Here is a 19719-nt window from a genome sequence, read left to right as displayed (position 1 = left end):
GGAGACCATCCATACCCATCTTCTGCTGTTTATCTGAGGTAGGGTCACAGGGGTAGCAGCCTAAGCAGAGAAGCCCAGTCCTGAATATTGAGGCACTCCCAGGCCACCCAAGAGTTGTAATCTCTCCAGCATGTCCTGGGTCCTCCTCCCAGTAGGACATGCCCGGAAGACCTCATTCAGGAGGTATCCTAGTCAAGATGCCTGAACCACCTCAGCTGGCTCCTTTTGCTGTGGAGGAGCAGCAGCTCTACTCTGTGCCCCTCCTGAATGACTGAACTCCTCGGTCTGAGGAGACCATTTTTCCCCCCATTATGTGCCAAACGTCACTATTGGCTGAGAGGTTTGGATTTCAGATGGGTCTGTTTAGTACTCTGACTCTACACAGCCATGCTTTGTAACACTTGCAGAATGTGATTTGGTATCATATTACTGAAATAAGCAAAGCCTTTCCCTAAAAAAGTTCTGCAACTGGTGACACCCCTTCCTTTGGTTAATTACTTTGCATCATTAAACACCTTGCTTATTACATAATTCTCATGTTAGTGGACATGCCAAATACTTTCTTAGAGATGATAAAGTATATTAATATAAAACACATTTCTCTGGTCATGCATTTTATTTCAAAAGTAGTTGGATACATTTGGCAGTCTGTTAACTCCAGCTTCTGAAATGAAACTCAAAATGTGAAACAATTTGTTCAGGGGGAAAAAAAGTAAAGAGTCAACTCATCCAAACATTAACTGTCTACCTTTGTATGATGGTGAGATTACTGTGTACTGATGTGATATTTTGTGTTGAAATCACTGGAATATAATTTGTGTTATATTCCAAGTGGAAGCTTTCTAAAAAAAAAAAAATAATAATAATCTTTTAAATGATAAAGGATAGTTTAGAAATAATCTGCTAATAAGGAAAAAAAAAACATTTAATTTTAAGGCTCATTTAATTTATATGTAAACCTTCATGGTACATATCAGCAACAAGAATCCTACAGTAACATCCAAAGGTAGTGGGATGGTAGCCTATATTGGATTTAAAGAACAGATCAGTACGTTCAGCATCTTATCTAGGTTCTTATGTTTGAAGAAAATACATGAATCATAGTGAAAATAAAGGGGGAAAACTAACTACTGAGAAGAACTAGCAGAGCCAAACAGTGCTATAAGCTGTCAGACAAGCAGTACAAATTTGTAGCAACTTGACTGAAGAGTTTACAAAAGAAAATCTTAATCTTGTCATTGGGTGGATCACCCTCCCCCCACCAAATGCTGCAGTATCAAATGTCCTTGTCTTCCATCTTGGTTGGTAGTTTCCAGAAGCTAGTGTAGTATTCCAGGATTTAGCTAACAGGAACACACTAGTCAAAAATCCTGTCAGAGTCCCAGCAAAGCATGTCAACTGCTCCGATTTCTTTGCTCATTCCAGGGATCCTGTTTAAAGTTAATAGTCATCCTCATCATCTGAGTCCATCACCCTCCGTCTGTTGAACTGTCAGGTACAGTATATTAGAAATGCAATACGGATAAATGACAGAAAAAAATATCAAAATATATGTGACATTTCAGAGAAACTTACTGTAACCGTCGTTTTTTTCTCTGTTTGTTGACTGACTTTCTCTAGGATCTCGATCAAGCCTGACTCTGTAATCTGACAAGAGAGGAAATTTGTTCATTGCTTTTCTGGCATGTAGCAGAATCCCCACAACATACAGTGCTAGAAACATTCAAGGTTAAAGTCATGTGGGGGAAAAAAAAAAAAAGTTTTCATGGGACTTCATAGAGTCCTGTGATAAACTGAGTATACTGTCACTGCTTTCGTAGGAATTAAGAGGGTAAGGAGCAGCCAGGTGCTGCTGATAAAATGCACATGATTAAATGATGATCAGAAAGTGTGAGCACCTCTGTTTTGACAGTTTGCTGGTCTGGAACATTCAGGTGTATTAATACAGTGCTACAATCTTTCCAGCAAATTCACCCCAAGGTTGGACTGTGCAATACTCAAGAGAAAATGCAAAAAACCCAAGAGCTACATCTCAGACTCTACGGGCCTCAGTTAGGATGTTAAGTTTAAAACTTCATGACGGTAAAAGATTGAACAAGTACAGCTTATTTGGATGTTTGCCAGGAGAAAGCCTATTCTCTCTACAAAGAATGGCTTAGGTTTTAGGTTGCATCTGGAAAAAAAAAAACACAAGACTTCTGGAAAAATGTGCTTTGGACATATGAATAAATGGAAATATTTAGCCATAATGCACAGCGCCACATTTGGCAAAAAATAAAGCACAGTGTATCAGCACAAGCACCTCATACCAACTGTCAAGAAACTGGTGGGTGAGTGACAATTTGGGTTTGTTTTGCAGCCACAGGGCCTGGGCACCTTACAGCCACTGAGTTGACCATGAACTCCTCTGTGTACCAAAGTATTCTAATGCCAAATCTGTCCAACAGCTAAAGCTGGGCCAAACTTGGGTCATGCAACAGGACAATGATCCAAGCACAGCAGCAAGTCTACAACAGAATGACTGAAAAAGAAAAGAATCAAGATGTTGCAATGGTTCAGTCAAAGTCCAGACCTCAACCTGATTGAAATGCTGTGGTGGGACCTCCACAGCGATGTGAGAAAATGATTACTTCAAGTTGTTGCTGCTAAAAGTGGTTCTACAAGCTACTGAAACATGGGATGCACTTAGTTTTTCACAGGACTGCATAGAGTGCTGTGAACCCTTTTTTTTTTTTCTTCCCCTTCACATGACTGTACTTTTTCTTACCTTTCCTCCCAACTTTCCAAAACGAGCCATTTGAATGAGATAGTTTTCAACTGCATTTGCCTTTTCTGGTTTCACCAAAGCAAGATTGCTCACTAAAAACAAACAAACAAACAAACCCCCCCCCCCCCCCCCAAAACAAACCAAATAAATAAATGAATAAACAAGAGACAGCAACATTAATTTCCAAAGGGGAGCTTCATTGGGCTGAAAGATAAATATTAGACCACACTTACATCTAGCACGGGCAGACTGGTCTAGAACTTGAGCCAATATGGAGTTCCTCATTTCAGTTTCTCTGTAATAAAAACAAACAAACAAAAAAACTTTATATTGGTCAACTGAGACCAGCTAAAAAAATAATACATTTAATAAACAATCAAGCGGTAAGAACACTAGGGTGGCCAAGTACACTGACAGTTTTGATATTTACTACAGGATTGCACAAATAATCTAAATTTATACTCATTTACATTTATGGTTTCTCAAGATCAACAAGTCAACAAGAAAGGTAAAACCAATTCTGCTGTCTGGAAACATTTTGGTTTAAAGGAGTCTGGCAAGTACAAAAAAAGGTGTGCTATTAATAACAATCAGTCTCATCAAATATTTATATATTCATAGTGTTTACAACTAAGTTTTTAATTATATTCTATAGTAATCCCACCGTGGTTTGTAGATACACAAATGTTCTTTGAAGTGAATTAGAATATGAAATAGACCTTTAAAAGTCCTTTAAAATAATAAAAGAAAAATTCTGTGCCTGTACTTTCTTATGAATTACACATCTTACCTTTGTTTGGCCTCTTCTGCTTGCTGATTATTACCTTCCTGAAAGAATATAGGTCAGCACTGTTACATATCAATTTTTTTTTGTGCATTCAGCTAATTGGAGGATAATCTTAATAAGGACAGGGATTTTATTCCATCCAACAGTCCTTTAAAGTTGGTAATGGAGAAAACTGGGTCAAACTAACTTATCACTGTTAAAATGTTGTTTGATGAAACTCAAATTTGTTTGTATTTCAAACTAGTATGCAGTGTTTGCATGCAAAAAATAACTTCATATAGAGACCAGACATTGGGCACTAGCCATTATCAAGGTAGTAGGTATGTGTTCACAAGTGATACTTAACAGGGAGACCAGGTTTGACAACACAAGAAGAAAATAGGAGCAATCTCTTTATTTGTTTTCAAGTTCTTTAAAATTATATTTTAGTTAAATCATAATGTCATCTTGGAAGTATAACTGGTATTGTCTGTATAGATATATCAGCTATATCTAAATATTTGTGGATAGCATAATGTGCATACAGTTTTATCTTTTAATCCAGTTGTGTTTATAAAAGTGGATTTCACAAATTGGAAAGAAAAAATAAAAAAGGATGTCCTCTAGACAATGAAAGTAGGTCCAGTACTCTTTGTTCTGTGCCAATTAAAGGTAGGTGCTGCATTCAGGTAGTCCAGAATGTGGCAGCACGTCTTTGAACTGCTATAAAAAAGCATGAACACATTACCCCAGCCCTGTCATCCCTTCACTGGCTCCCTGTCCATTTAAGAATAGATTTTAAGATTTTATTGCTTACTTTTAAAGCTTTCAATGGACTGGCCCCTTTTTATTTGTCTGAGCTGCTTCACAGTCACATCCCTGTAAGAGCTTTGAGGTCATCTAACCAGCCGCTCTTAAAGAGGCCTAAAACTAGATTAAAACAGAGAGGTGATCGAGCTTTGATCTACCTCTCCATATCCACACAGCTCAGATGATACACAGATTTAAATCTTTACTAAAAACACATTTCTTTTCCTTGGCATTTGACTGCAGTGCTACCTCCTTTTATATGATTGCTTTTTATGATTTAAAAAAAAAAAGTATTTATTTATTTTATGTTATTTATTGTCTTTTAATGTTGTTTTTATTTGTGTGTAGTTCTTGGGGCTATATATTTTAATGTGCAGCACTTTGGTCAACATTGTTGTTTTAAATGTGCTATATAAATAAACTTGACTTGAACCGACTTGACTAAAGCCAGACTGTTGTATAACACGTTGTTGTCCACACACAAACAAAACCCATATGGTACATTTTAGGCACATTTACTGAAAAGTTCCTTTGAATTATTGCAGGTGAATTATGCATCATGAACCCTCAGCATTAAAGTCCAATAATAACTGGATTTTTCAGTCACATGATAGAAGAACATCCGTTTTTCAGTGTATAACTATTTTCAAAAATAATATCCTTACTCCAGGTTAAACAGCCAGCACAGTGCTGACTATTTAATGTCTGCACCGCAATACGTATTTGCTTCGGTGTAAATAAGTATTGCTGACATATGACAATGTATTAAAGCTACTAACAGTTCAGCGACCACATGTTGTGCTTATTTCAAACTTTAGATTTAAAAAAAAAAAAAAAAAAGGCTTTCTGAAAAACCTTTGAACCACAACCATCACTCAATTAGTGGTATGTCAAAAAAAAAAATCGTTCAGTTTTGGTCCAGCAAGCCAGCGTTTGATTTTCAGAGGGGTGTGCGCTGACTGACACGAAGCTAGCTCCGTGGTAATGTTAGCAAACACAGCTGACTGCGGACACAAATACGCGTCATTTGGGCAAAGCATGTGTCTCATGAGTGAGCTGTGTATATCCCTTGAATGAGAGTTAAATAAGGTGAGTTGTGGTGTTTTTTTGTTTTAGCTACACTACTAGCTAGCATCATACTGAACTCAGCATCTCCTTATAAGGCGGGTGAAACCACGCTTTCCAGCCGCTGCTCAGTCCTTACCCCGTGTTTTGCCTGTAGCTCCGCCATTCTCTGCCGCCTAATCGCCTCTAATTCGTCGTCTGCCATTTTTTTATGACAGTAAAATTGACTTAAAAGTCAAAACTTCACCGGGATGGGGTATCGCTGTAAAACGCACAGTAAACTCCTATCAGAGGCTAGGCCCTACCTAACTAAGGCGAGGACAGTCGACGTCAGAAAAACAGATCCAGCAGACTAGATCAATCAATCACAGAGTCAGGCTCGCACAGGCATGTGTTGTATTATTCCTCTAATAATCTAAAAATTGATGACCACCAAATCCTACTCCTGAACCTATACAATTAGAATATGTTTTTTTTTTTTTTTAATTATTATTATTCTCCCAAGTCTTGGCAATCACTAAATCGTTTTCCCATGAAATCCGTTTTCACTTTCTCTAAAATACAAGGTTAGGACAGAGTTTTGGTTTCACTGATGATGACAATGATGACTTAGACTTCAGAGAGACAATACTGGAAGAAATATTTCTAAAGAGAAATATATGCAAAGCTTAAGTGTATCTTATAGTCAGTTGTATGATGTTTTTAGGCTAATTTCGTTTAGGGACAGTGCACATGTAATATAAATTATTTATTGATGTGCACACTCGTGTTTCACTTTGAATAAAATACTGATGGTGATTTAGGCAGATGCAAACTTATTTAATAGTTGAGATATTGCACATCTTAAAATAACAGTTTGCAATAGTTGTTATGGTAGACTAAAGCACAGAGTATATGAAAAACAAAATGTGAAATGGAAATGGAGTATTATGCCTTGCCAATATGTGCAACAGTTCACTTGGTGCTATCATGGACATTGTTGGTGGAGTTCTCTCTGCCTCTGTTGTGTCAAACAGCTGATAGATGGAATTGTCTCAGGAGGTTCTTCTTACTTGATCTCTAGCTCCCTCTGTATGTACTGTAAGAGAAACGACTCAGAAGCAGGGGGATATGGTACTTTTGCCCTGGGTCATTTATAGTGAAGACAATCTGCAAAAATCAAACAACCAAACATTACAAGATTAATATTCAAGTGCATACAACAGCTTTAATTGGGTTTCAAATTTGCTGATCTAGTCTGAAAAAAAGGTGTTGACACTACAGGCAATTTAAGCACTGACAGCAGAGGATGGTAAGATATCAACACATTCCGCTTTAAGCCTTTTCTCACCTCAACATGGGGGTAAAAGCAGGTCTCTCCCATACTCGCCCAGTACTGAGCAGTCTCAAAATGCATTTTGTACACACCAGATGTAAATGATTGCTTTGTGATAAGTCCTGGGCAGCGTCCGTCATCATTAGTGGTCCTGTTCAAACAACATAAGATTGAAGAGCTTTGCACAAAGATGTGAATTTTCCAGCAGTCTTTGAGATTTTCAAATATTTACAGGCTACTTGGTGATACAGTTTTATTTTTCCAGGTTATTACCCAGTGGTAATTAAATTCCAGGCGTTAGTGGAGGGGTCTTGGCGATAAAGGCTGAGGGACATATTTGATCCGGGGACACCCATTGCAGTGTTCAGCACATGTGTGGTCAGAGGACTGGGCGATCCAGCCATTGCTATGAGCTACAGACCGAGGAAATAGGACGTTAAGCAGAGCAGCTTTATATGAAGGAATCATATTTAACCCTAAAATAAAGATACCATATTTAAAAAATCTAATAAAATCCACACCTACTCTTTTTGTAAATTAGATATTGATGTCAGTGTAGTTTTACTTAAAGCACCACTGAGTTCTCACAATGTTTAATTATCTTTGGCAGTTTTCAGACAGCAACCATGTCACAATCTTAGGTTTAAATTTGGGACAGGTACGTGTTTAATAATTAAATAAAATAACATAGTTTGTTATTTTAGATACTAGACTATTGACTAAAACTACTGTCACCTCAGCCATAAATTACAGTATATGACAATGTATCAAATATATAATGCTGCATCACTCTATTTTTAATCACAAATCTTCACTTTTATCATGCATTTCTTGAAATGTTGTCCTTACCTTATCAGGCAGAATCTGACTCTTCAGTTGCTTCAGCCTGGATGCACTCATGTGCACTGATGAATAAAAGCTAACCTAAGTTTGCAGATTTGACCGAGTAATGTAATTTTATGGTATATGTAACAGCTTCAGATTTTTATTAAAAAAAACCCACACAAAGTTCTGCACACTGTCCTCCAGTACGGCATTCAGCACACATGCGCTTATCTTTTTCGTCAACAGCAGGCTAGTTATGCAAGAGCTCCTTCTGTCACACTTTGTTTTCAGCACTTTGAACTTGAATGATTAAAGTGGGTTCCTCTGGGGGCAAGCAGATTAGCACAATGAAGGGCATTAAAAGTAACAAACTCTGTTTTATAATCATATGTTCTTCTTGCTTGAATTTCACACACACAAAAAAAAATTCACAAATTTACATGACATCAATCACTCACCCCTTACCTCCAACTGTAAGAAAATTTGAGTCCCAGAGTTCAGTATAAAGTTGCCAAATATGAGCGCTCACTCATATTATTGCTTTGTATCAGATTTTATAATAGTGACTCATTAGCAATGCAGTTTTTTTTCCTGATGTTTACATATCAAACTGTATCACTGGGTACATGCTGACATTACGAGGCCAAGGCAGCAATGTTGTTAATATGCATCATTTATCACAAAAAAAATCACCAGGCTGTCTAATTTGGCTACATTTCATGTCTTCATCTCATGTCTGAGTTGTTTTTCCTTCTTGTTTATCAATCAGTCACATTATTATGGATGAAAATAAGAGAGCAAAACATTATTTTATTTCTCAGTTATCAGGATATTTTTAGGCCCCCTTGTGACCTATAGCCTAAATCAAAGTGAAAGCTGGCCATTTTCCCCCCATGTGGCCTCCGTATTTCAGCTCGGTAAAGCTTTCCCTTTCTCTCTCAATTATCTCCCCGGTGCTAAGCCAGCTTTCCAAAGAGACAGCTGCTGGTGGAGAGGCTGCAGGTGGATTTTTGTTTTTCAAACCTTGGCATATATAAAATGAGTCATATTTTGTTTCAGTATCTTGAATCAGCAGAAGATCACAGGCTGCTGCAAAGTCTTTTATCAAATGTTTGCTTCTGCCTTGGTCTTACAGAATAAAAACACAACGCCATAAATAACGTTTATACTCAATATGAAAATACTTTTACTACAGTGACAATGAGTATTTCCACTTGGCTTATCTTAAGAATGCAAACAAAAACATGTAACACCATAGGAATTATAATAACATCATTATTTTCTTTAAAAAACACACAAGAAGTCCTAAAGCAAGATTAAAATTGTACAGCTAAACAATTACAGTAAAGTATACAATAATACACAATATTACACTGACCTGGGTCTTTGCACGTCTTAAAGTGTCTTATACATAGAGGAAGAGAGTTATAACATTACTCTAATAGACTTAAAGAAGATCAAATACTCATCTTTCTAAAAAGCTCGACAGGTATAGTATGGCATTCATACTTATACCTACAGGTGAAAAAAAAAATTCTCTCCTGAGTGATTATCAAGCTAAATTCTGGTATCTCAAAGTATGCAGTGCAGAAAAAATATGAGTTAAGCCTTAACAAAAAGAAAGACACAAACAAAAACCACTTGAAAGAGCTGAAATGAGGGTGTGCAGATTTTAAAATACTTGGAAGAAGTGGATTTTCATTTTATTGTACATCCACACAATATTCCAGTTATAGTCATATCATGGAAATAGCTGTATGTTTACATGGTTCATAACTGCCCATGCTTTATTAATATCCTGTTCTTTGTGCATGATTTGCTTCAAGGTCCTTTAAGGCCTTTTGTCATTCTACCGTTTTTAATTATTTTGCTGTTTCTTTTCTGGAAAAAAAACCCATCCCCCCCAAACAATGAAGGAGCTGCAGAAACACGCATATCGACATTTTTTTTTTTAATAAATTATTACTGTGTGTATAGTCTGTCGATGAGTCTGTTGCCTGTTTTCAGAAGAAAACCTTAATGTGAGCCATGGACGGTATAAAACATGGACATAGCTTCCAGGTCGGAAAAGTGAAGCCAATGCCTTTTAGTGCCTAAAAGCCTGCATACTATCTGAAGGCCACCAGATGGCAGTAGCAGTGGTTGCAAAAATACTTTCAGTCTTATAGGAGTCTATAGGAAAACAGCTTTCTAACTACACCTTTGTAAACACTTTCCTGCTGAGTTCATAAGCTCAGATGTTTTCTAAATCTGGGTAATACTATGTTTCAAAATGGAGAATTATCTGCTGGTATGAAACTTCACGCTCATATGTGACAAATCGTCACATCCGGTTTTCTGCAGCCAAGATGGTGACAGCTCAAACGCTCATGTCCAGGCTTCAAAACATGCCATCACGGTGGCTATGTCCATCTATTATGCTGTCTATGATGTGAACAAAATAAACTGGCAAGCTTGGTTCATAATGTTTTAATCAGTTTTACGTCATACTGATTATTACTGGAACATTGTGATTCACACCGGAGTGCTGCCGTTCATGCAAACTCACTCACACAGTAGAACAGGTTCATTTCAAGCAGATACGTTAAATTCATCGCTCTGTTTTGTTTATTTTCGCTCTCTCGTTAAAGCAAAGTTAATGTCTACCTCTCACTCTCTTAGGTAATCCTATCAGGTTCTTGTCAGTCAGATGTATGTGTACTTGCTGCTTAAAAGTTACCTGTATCTGGATCATGGTCACATAAAACAAGGTGCTGTGATTCAATTGATTGCATTTATGTTATCTGATATGTACAGCCTTTGTGGAGCTTCTGATATGGGTGTTAGCCTGATGGTTCTGGTTCTCTTCCTCCATGTTTGGCACCGTATCCATGTCTTTTACGTTTTCTCATATTCCTCCCTCATATTTCCTCCTCAGGGTCAGAGCTGTGGTTGCTCATCTGTGACAGACAAGCAGGCAGACAGACAGTGGGAGGAAAACAAAGAAGGCATTTCATTACCTGCCAGCTCAGAATGACTCAGTAAAATTTAGTTATGCCAGTACACCTTGATTTCACAAAGCAAAGTCTTGTTTAATGTCCAAGCAGCTCACATGATTAAAACATGTGGTTGTCTCATCTGTATGATTTTCAAGTCAAAGCAGTGTTTTCTTAAGATGCCAGTTTTGTTCTAATATTCCTTTTTTAAGCTTCAGACAGATTATTTTCTGTCCATCCATTTTTATCCGCAAAATGTGGTCCCAACAAACATTAAAATGATGCTTAAGACAAAGTATCAAACTTTAAAAAAAAAAATTCTGGTCCTAGCATTAGTATCTCTATAAGCAAAGCATATGCTTTACAGGCAATAAACCTCCAAAACCACGCTGTCTCAAGGTGCATTTACCGTGTGGTGGTCATCATCAGGCTCTCTCAGGTCAGGGCTCTCCTTGTGAATTCGATGGCGGGAACTAGGAGGAGAGAGGGAGGAAAGGGAGTGGTCTGGGCTGCTGGCTGATGCAGCATACGGTGAACCAACTGGACTATCCTCTCTCAGGGGAGACCCTGAAAACACAGGAATAAACATATGCACACGTGATGTTCATAGAATACGGTTTTATTTGAGCTTAATTCCTGTTTAGACGGGAATTAAGAAAATGCATGTTTTCTGATTTTGTCCTGGATGACAGGCAGAAAACGAGTGGGAGTGACAAGATGAAGGACAGATGTGAAGATAGCAAGAAGGAGATGAGAGACAGCAAGGCTAGACAGTGAGGGACAGGGGAATCGAGTAAAGCTGGAGATAAATTAATACAAAGACGAGAGCTATCTATCACCCAAGGTCAATCAAAGTAGAGAGGAGAGTTTTTTACATAGATTTCTGCAGGTGTACATCCACAGATAGTAAACTGCAGGTTACCCAGGACTGTTTATTCCGTCCAATGTTGTGATAATGGCTTCAAGGTTAAAGCACTGTTCTCAGTCTAGAACAGTTTAGTGTAGCAGTGAATGAGGGGTTGGGAGCTCAGAGGAGGGTGAACTGCATCCAGTGCTTGGTATAAACTGTGTTTTGGTTTACGGTCAGTTTCATTAAGGCAGTGGCTAAAATAGTTTCCTTAAGGAGGATAATGAAGCTTTGCCATTTGTTCCCTGAGCTGTTGTTTTCTTGTAGACAGGTGCAGTGATCTTCAGACGTCCACATGAGGGCAGCAACACCGCTTGCCTCTGTGTTGTGCTGCCGTTCACCATCTTTGATTGATTATTTGTGTTTTCTGAAGCCTCATCACTCAGTTACTTCAACCACACTGTTTGTTCAGCATATTCCATAATTTGATCCCAACACCCCCCACCCCAATTTCTAGCTCACATTAGCCTGGATTCTACTTTTTAAAAAAAATCCTGACTGGAGAAAAATAATTGATTTGTCAGGTAAAGCAAGAGTGGCTCCATCCGTGTAGTGCATTCCCATCCCCCCGTCTCCCTGCAGCACAGATCCTGAATCATTTTGATTGGGGTTGTGACTGGAGGAGCTAATCAAGCAGAAATCTGAAAGTGGCATATCGCTGGAGTCCGCCTCAAAATGATTCTGATGTGCAAATAGATTATCTATCATTCGATCTCACAGCCGTCTGACTCCACTGTCTTTCTGAATGAGTGTCTCACCTTTGTGGTCGTTCCTCTGTGTGTCCATCCTGTCAAGACTGTCAAGCAGCCCATCGATCTGTGTCTTTATCAGAGTCAGCTCCTTTTTAATCACCTGCAACTCCTCCATCCCCACTGCAAGGACGGAGAGAGCGAGAAAATGTAAGTGACATTAGGAAATTACACAACCTGAAAACATCTTTGGGGAGAATTTTAAATGTACTTGGGCCAGTTTGAGACCTGTGTGGCGACACAGGAACAATATTTAGACAAACATTTTTTTTTTTTTTTTTAATTTTGTCTTTGTACATCACCACAGTAGATTTTCTCTGCAGACTTTTCAGTTTTAAATCAAGGGGTTTAACAAAAGTATTGCAGTAACTGTTTGTTTAGAAATTACAGCCATTTTTATACATAGTCCCCATTGTCATGGGCTCAGAAACAAGTGGACAAACTAAAATAATTTCAAATATTAAGATTTATTTTAATACTTGGATGAAAATCCTTTGCAGTCAGTGACTGCCTGACATCTAGAACCCAGGGACATCACCAAATGCCTCATTTCCTCCCTTGAGATGCCCTGCCAGGCCTTTACTGCTGAGACCTTCAGTACCTTCTTATTTGTGGGTCTCTTCATTCAGTTTTGTCTTTAGTAAGTGAAAAACATGCTCTGTTGGGTTGAGATCAGGTGACTGACTTTGTCACTGAAGAATAGACTATTTCTTTGCCTTGAGAAACTCTTGAGTTTCTTTTGCAGAATGCTTTGGGTCATTTTCGATATGGACTGTGAGGCTCCATTTGATCTGTTTTGTAGCATTTGGCTGAATGTGAGCAGGGAGTATAGCCCTGTTCCCTTCAGAATTCATCCTCCTACTTCTGTCAGCAGTCACATCATCAGTAAACACTAGTTTACCACAGGCAGCCTACATGCCCATGCCATAACATTGCCTCCACCATGTTTGACAGATTATTGCGGTATGCTGTGGAGGATAAGCTGTTCCTTTCCTTCTCCATACTCATCTCTTCTCATCATTCTGGCTCAAGTTAATCTTGGTTTCAGCCATTACAGCCTCCTTCATGCGCATTGACATCTCTTTGGCCCTCATATTCAATAAACAGTTTCAGTCAGCAGCTATCAAATTCATTTTCAATACTTGGAAACAACTCCAGATCTTTCATCTGCTTCTCATGGAAGAATGAGGGAACAGGCCTCACCTGGCCATAAAGCTGCTTGTCAGTCAACTGTCCAATTCATTTTGAGCCTCTGAAAGGGGGACTACATATAAAAATGTACTCCCCCAACTTTAATTCCTAAACAGTAAATGCAATACTTTTGTTAAATTGCTTGAAATGGAGAAAAGTCTTCACTGCAATCACATCTTCATTGTTTGATTTTAAAATTCCCCGTGGAGGTGGGGAGAGGTAAAACTACAAAACTGTGACAGCGTCCAAATATTTATGAATATGAATAACTGTAACCGCTATTAGTTTAGCACTGATTTAGAGGCGAATATTTTCAGCAATATTTGTTGACCAGAAGGAGAGACTTCAAGGAATCTATTCTCAATTATTTCTGAAACATAAGTAAGAGCAACATATAAGCTATTAAACATGCTTTAAGTATACAATTTAAACTTAGACATGAAGCTTAGGAGTAAGTTCAATAAGGAAGACCTGTAATCACTCATCTGCCCACTTTCCCAGGTGTTTCTCTGCTTGTCTATTTCTTCACTGTCAATCTTAATGCTGACTTCATCACTTCTAGTCCAATCATCTTTCTGCCCACCTTCTTTGAGCCAATCAACCTCCACTCGGCGTACTTTAAATATCACTGCTCATCTGCTATTCTCCCTTTCAGACACATTTGTGAAACCCACCTCCTTCCCATCACCGTAACCCAAGTCTCTCAGAGCTCCTTCCATCTTTGTCTTCACCACCACCACCATCCAGACTCTGGGGGGTCCTGCCCATGTCCTATCTCCATTGGGATTCTGCTCTGCCATCGGAGTCTAATCGCCAAATAGCTAATTGTTTTCCTTATCAATAAATCATGTTCAATTCCTCCTAATGATCTGTCCTTATTCAAGTTACAAATATGTTTAGCATGTGCAGAGCTTTTTTCATGTTTTTGATATGTCACTCAGGCAAATGCTTCCTGATAGACAACTATTTCTTCCTATAGCGTAGTTTGTTTTGTGATTGCACCATCAGATGATGCGTGGTTTTGTTTTTATAAGATGTTTGAGTTTGACTACTGCATTCACCAGTATTTTAGGCAAACAGTGGGAACCTACAGCATCTCATTTAAGATACACAATCAAGTCAAGACAGGTGTTTTGTCTATGTTTTTTTTCCCGACCAGCTTATAAACACAATCAAATCTCAGGGGCATCCCATTCATATTACTCACACTTGGCTGTGGTTGAACTAGTGGAGTGGGCTCTGGAGCTTTTGGAGTGGGTTCTATCTCGGCTGCGTCTGTGCCCAGAGGAGTAGGAGGAGGAACGGGATCGCTTGGCAAGACTGGGTCCCAGGGGTAGAGGAGAGAAGGAAGCTGGCACACGCTGGTAGTCATACACCCTGCAGATTAGGCAGACACATTTTTAACAAAAAAACATCTTTAAATGTCTGTTTCCATGCAGCAACTTGTGTTTCTGCTGTGTGTGTGTTTGTGTGTGTGTGTGTGTGTGTGTGTGTGTGTGTGTGTGTGTGTGTGTGTGTGTGTGTGTGTGTGTGTGTGTGTGTGTGTGTTTTTGTGTGTGTGTGTGTCATTTTGCGCTTGTGTCTGAAATGATAATCAGTAGCTGGAAACAATACATTTTGTCACACACTGGTGAAAATGACTGAAATGAGAAGGTAGACAGATTATTATTCTGCAGATAATTTGAGCTGTCCACAGCCTCCGTACAACGTACACACATTTCAAATGTACCATTTTAAGACAACAGGTGGTGAATGTTTCATACGCCTGAGGCCACTTTACCCTTTACCCAGGGCACGCTGCAACGCTAAAAACTAGGATGAGTATCAAATTGAAATACTTACTAAATTGCATCTATAGCACTGATTGCTTATATTTTAAATTATACTCTGTTTTGCTAAATTGTAGAAAAATGTTCTAAAATTTCTTAAAGTATCAAAACAAATCAGCATTCATAACTAAACTTAGATGTTTTGCTGGAACTGGAGTCAAAAAATTTAAATCATACTCAAAGAAATTGATAAAAAGAGACACAAAGCAGCTGTCTGGTCACCATAGATAAATATGGGTGCATACTGTATATTCTATATTCCTTTGACTTTAATTTCTATTTATCAAACGCAAGAAAGTGAAACTGTCTCACTCTCTCTATTGCCTCCTCCCTATGGACAGCTCCATGTCTCTATCTGTCACTGAATGTAATTGGTTCTGTCAGGGCCAATCAATAGCTCCCCGGCAGGCTAGTAGTGCTGGTGACAAGGGGTGTATCACTGTCAACCTCTATAGTGGTTACAGAAATGACACTGTGTGTTTGTGCATGGGTGTTTCAAAAATAGAAATAATGATGTGACTGAAGAACACAATGCCTTCAATGCCCACTGACCCAGTGACCAGGTGAAACACAGCTACAGGATCCAAACCAACTGATCATCACTGGGCAAACCTGCAGAAAATGTGGGAACTATAGAAAGCTAAACTTACGAATGATATGAATGTTTCTGTGTAGTTATAGCAGTTATAAAAGATCAATAGCCAAAGAGTTAGATTTAGCCAACATAATCTAGTCACAGTCTGGATATTTCAGGATAAGGGACAGCCTGAAAACAAACTAAATTATTTCTGCAAAACGAGGGGAGTGAACTGCTCCTCTGCTGTATATAACAAGCCAACAACAGGAAGACAAGCTGTCATCTGCAAGGACTTTGAGTTAGATGGCAATTTAGATTTACTGATTGAGCCGTTAGCCATTTAGTCAGACAAAGTCTGACTTCCTGAAAAGTTTTCTATATTGTTTCCTGCTCTGTCATATTATGTGAAGCCTGTCTACTTGATACAGAGATTTCTGAACAGACTGTGCTCTTAGCACATCTACAGTACACACTCAGACACATATGCATCACAGTGTCACATAAGGATGAAGTGTATTAGGCCACCAAAAGTGTGTGAGATTAGAGGCTTTGAGCATTGTCCGTGCGGGGAGACACAGAAACCAAAGACTTAAGGGAGTTTAAAGTCTTTTAGAGCCGTGTGCAGGGGCAGATAGACAATGTGTTGTTACACCGGCTTTGAAGTGTCATCTCAGAGAATAGAAGCTCAGACAATGAGAGACGGTAGAGGAGTGAGGATTACAGAAAATGTGTGAGTGTGTGTGAGAGTGTTTGTCTCCATGGATTAGACCCCACATGGAAAGCAGCTTTGTCAGCCTGAGCTGTTATCTGTGTTGAAAGACACTTTACTTTTGTGTTTGCTCAAGAGGACAGCGGACAAAAACAGTCATTTCTCCATTTCCCACATACCGACGTACACAAACAGCATACACGGATGCAAACATGCGCGCGCGTACACACGCACAGCCCCCACTCACTCATACCCAGAGGAATACATGCACACGTACACAAACATACACAGCTGTCAGGAGCCAACAGTGTGGGGAATAATCATGCACTGTGTTAAAAACAAATTGAAAATCAGCAGTGAGTGTTCCCCCCTGAACAAAGACAGAAAAATGCAGCGCTAGGAAAACCACATGAAAATATAAAACAATGAAAAAGATGACAGGTAATACTCAACTCAGCATCTAGGTGTGAGAAAAGCAATAGAATGAGGTGTTATTCTCACTCTGCGTGTGCATGTGTGTTCGAGCAAGTTGACTGCCTTCATTTATTCAGATACGCTGAGTGGAGCGTTTATGAGTGAAGCCTGGGGGAGGAGGGAGGGTCACATAGCAATTTCATTGGATGACCAATAATACGGAGTTGCTACCCTGAGTGGAGTTCAGCTAACTACCTCATCTACCTAAAAACTGCACTTACAGTACAAACACACAGTGTAAGCTCACAGCCGAGATGAGAATTCATGATATGTCCAAAACAAAAGATTAGCTTTTGGTGTTTAAGAGGTGTCATTCAACTTTAGAGTACGGCTGTTCTGGCAGCTAGTACGAACTGCAAATTTAAGAGAGAAAATTTAAATAAAACCTGTCACGTTTTCACAAAAAGTGCTGTGATGTTTGACAGTTCTATCTACAATCAGTTTAAAGAGAAGAGTGATAGCTCTTTTTAGCGTTTCAGTTATGTCCCAGTCGAAGATGTTTCTTAAGACCTAATTTTAGTTAAAAGTGAGAGCACCAGAAAATCAAATTACTCATTAGTTTTCCTGCTTAATAAGGCTCAGAGATGTGAAATCGTGACAAAGAAACAACTTGAATAAAAGAGAGGAGAAACAAAAACAGCAATAACAACAAAAACCCATATTATCTTACACTGGGCACAAGTGGTCAGTATAAAATAATATGCTACAATTGTCACAGTCACTATGTCTTGGTGACTATCTTTGAGGACTGGACTTTGAGGACTGAGCTTAGCAGAGCTGCAGCCTTTCTCTTTAGGTATTTTGTTACTAGCAGCCTGTCACAAAAACATATAATTTGCTCCCATTTCTTTAGTTTAATCTATGAAAAATTACAGACAACACAGTTTGACAGCCATAAAATAGTTTTTTTGTTTGTTTGTTTGTTTTTTTGCACTAGCAAGGTCTACAGCAAAGAAATAGGGAAAAAAAAATCCAGCAAGGACCTTAGGACCTTCTAAGCTGTCAAGAAGCCATTCTTAAGGAAAAAGTTGAAGTATACCAAATTACACAAGAACTGGATTGAAAAACAGTGGCAACAGGTCTTATAGAGTGATTTGAAAGTTTTAGTTCAAATCACCATCAATATGTACGGAGGAGGTCTGGAGAGAGGTACAACAGCGAGTGTCTGCAGCCATCTGTTAAACACGGTGGAGGCTCTGTCATGGTTTGGGTCTGAATTTCAGCCAGTGGGAATTCTGTCAAAACTGATGGAGTAACATCAGATTTTGATCCACCAAGCAAGACCATCTGGAAAGCAAATGACTGGCAAAAGCTTCATTTTCAACCACGACAATGATCACAAACACACTGCCAATGCAGTAGAAGCATACTTGGATAAATAGTGTAAATACTGTATATACTGCATCACCTCTTAAATTCAGCAAGCCTTATTTATCTTTGAGTAAATGTGTCATCCTAAATTTAGACTACACATTAAAATCTGCAGATTTAGTGTGGGTAAATAGTATGAAAAGGTATATTCTGTGGCATGTTTGCAGGTGTGTAAGTGTGGCTCGAGAGCACGTGCAGGTTGAGTAATAACAGGGTACACTGTAAGCAAAGACAGAATGACTGACAGCTGTGTGGAAGACAGCAACAGGGAGCAGAGCCTACTTGAGGCCGTCAGGATGACAAATCCATTTTAGCCTCTACCTTTAGCCACCTGTGACACACAGACAAGCAATAAGGTGTATGGGCTGCCATGCATAGCTTTCTGGCAGTACCTGTCATAGTAGTCCTCGTGATAGCTGTCATAGTCCAGGTCGAGCTCAGATCTGCAGGAGAGGTGGAGAAGGAGTCAGAGGAGAGATGAGGTGAACGGTTAAGAATTTGACAAAAGTACATGATGTGCTTTTACCAAAGCTATCACATTTTTCACTTAACTGACAGCATGCTTGGTTGGTGTGTCAGTCTGTAAATGTAAGTCTCAACAGAGTTATATTGTACAACCACTTCATCTGGAAAAAAATACAATGTTCATGATCTCCAGCCAGCCAGAAAAAAACATCAAATTTGCTCTGCTGCATCATCCAAGGTGGATAATTCACAGAAATTAGATCCTTGGATCGTGCCACAACTGTACCGCCCACTGAACACCTCGATGTGTAAGTTTGGTGAGGTAAGAAGTGATGCATGTGTGTCAGAGTCTGAGAGCGAGAGAAGGAGAGAGAAAACCAGAGGCAGGTGAGTGATGTGACTGGAGTGAATGGTCTGGTAGCCAGTGTGTACCTGCAGAAAAGAGCAGAGGAAGTGGAGGGGAGAAAAGTGACACTAAGCCACAGAGAGTTCACATTCTGGTGTGTCAGACCTCAGCATTCCTCCCTAATCCCTTCACAGAGTCACTAATAATCCCTCCATGTTGCTCATTCTCCCTCTGTCTCTCTGCCTCTCTCGTTGCCGTTCTCTCTGTCTCTGTCATTTGTTTATTTGTCCTGTTTTGTCTCTGTTTAAACTGACCTCAGTCTCCCCATTTGTCTCTCAGACAGCCTTAAGGTTAATTTCAGTTAAATTTAAATCATATGTAATTAAGCAAATACATTATAATGTAAAACACAGCAAGTATTCTCTTTTTTGATCTGCAAGCTTTATTCACAATACTACATCCCATAGATATATTCTAGATATAGTTGCCTACTAATTGCTCCACTGTGATGACAAAAGTGCTGTGAAAAATAATTGCCCACTTCCATAATTCTTACTTGTTGGCAAAATTGTTACATT

The 19719-nt window shown here is 39.0% G+C and overlaps 3 protein-coding genes across 5 annotated transcripts in view; all 3 read right to left on the bottom strand.

Annotated features, from left to right (window-relative positions):
• Nucleotides 1–597: 597 nt before the first annotated feature.
• Nucleotides 598–5732, bottom strand: pdcd5 (programmed cell death 5). The gene is made up of 6 exons (XM_030726443.1): nucleotides 5548–5732; nucleotides 3558–3595; nucleotides 3001–3062; nucleotides 2768–2859; nucleotides 1576–1647; nucleotides 598–1488 (listed from the first exon to the last, which is right to left on the bottom strand). Exons 1-6 carry the CDS (start codon nucleotides 5611–5613, stop codon nucleotides 1441–1443), a joined length of 378 nt encoding a protein of 125 aa, XP_030582303.1. The 5' UTR covers nucleotides 5614–5732; the 3' UTR covers nucleotides 598–1440.
• A 517-nt stretch (nucleotides 5733–6249) lies between these two features.
• uraha (urate (5-hydroxyiso-) hydrolase a) lies at nucleotides 6250–7778 on the bottom strand. The gene is made up of 4 exons (XM_030726252.1): nucleotides 7573–7778; nucleotides 6997–7136; nucleotides 6739–6874; nucleotides 6250–6557 (listed from the first exon to the last, which is right to left on the bottom strand). Exons 1-4 carry the CDS (start codon nucleotides 7621–7623, stop codon nucleotides 6468–6470), a joined length of 417 nt encoding a protein of 138 aa, XP_030582112.1. The 5' UTR covers nucleotides 7624–7778; the 3' UTR covers nucleotides 6250–6467.
• Nucleotides 7779–10002: 2224 nt separating this feature from the next.
• The window catches only part of LOC115775555 (heterogeneous nuclear ribonucleoprotein C-like), a 35063-nt gene continuing 25346 nt past the window's right edge, over nucleotides 10003–19719 (bottom strand). For all 3 annotated transcript variants that reach the window (XM_030723061.1, XM_030723058.1, XM_030723064.1), the window contains 5 exons: nucleotides 18723–18773; nucleotides 14578–14747; nucleotides 12189–12302; nucleotides 10933–11090; nucleotides 10003–10487 (listed from right to left, as the gene is read on the bottom strand). In XM_030723061.1, the coding sequence (XP_030578921.1) occupies nucleotides 10449–10487; nucleotides 10933–11090; nucleotides 12189–12302; nucleotides 14578–14747; nucleotides 18723–18773 (532 nt within the window). In that variant the 3' untranslated portion in view covers nucleotides 10003–10448. The remainder of the gene's footprint in view (nucleotides 10488–10932; nucleotides 11091–12188; nucleotides 12303–14577; nucleotides 14748–18722; nucleotides 18774–19719) is intronic.

The sequence above is a fragment of the Archocentrus centrarchus genome, chromosome 3 (genome assembly GCF_007364275.1).
Source record: "Archocentrus centrarchus isolate MPI-CPG fArcCen1 chromosome 3, fArcCen1, whole genome shotgun sequence".
NCBI lineage: Eukaryota > Metazoa > Chordata > Actinopteri > Cichliformes > Cichlidae > Archocentrus > Archocentrus centrarchus.
This window is presented reverse-complemented; position numbering and strand designations above follow the sequence as displayed.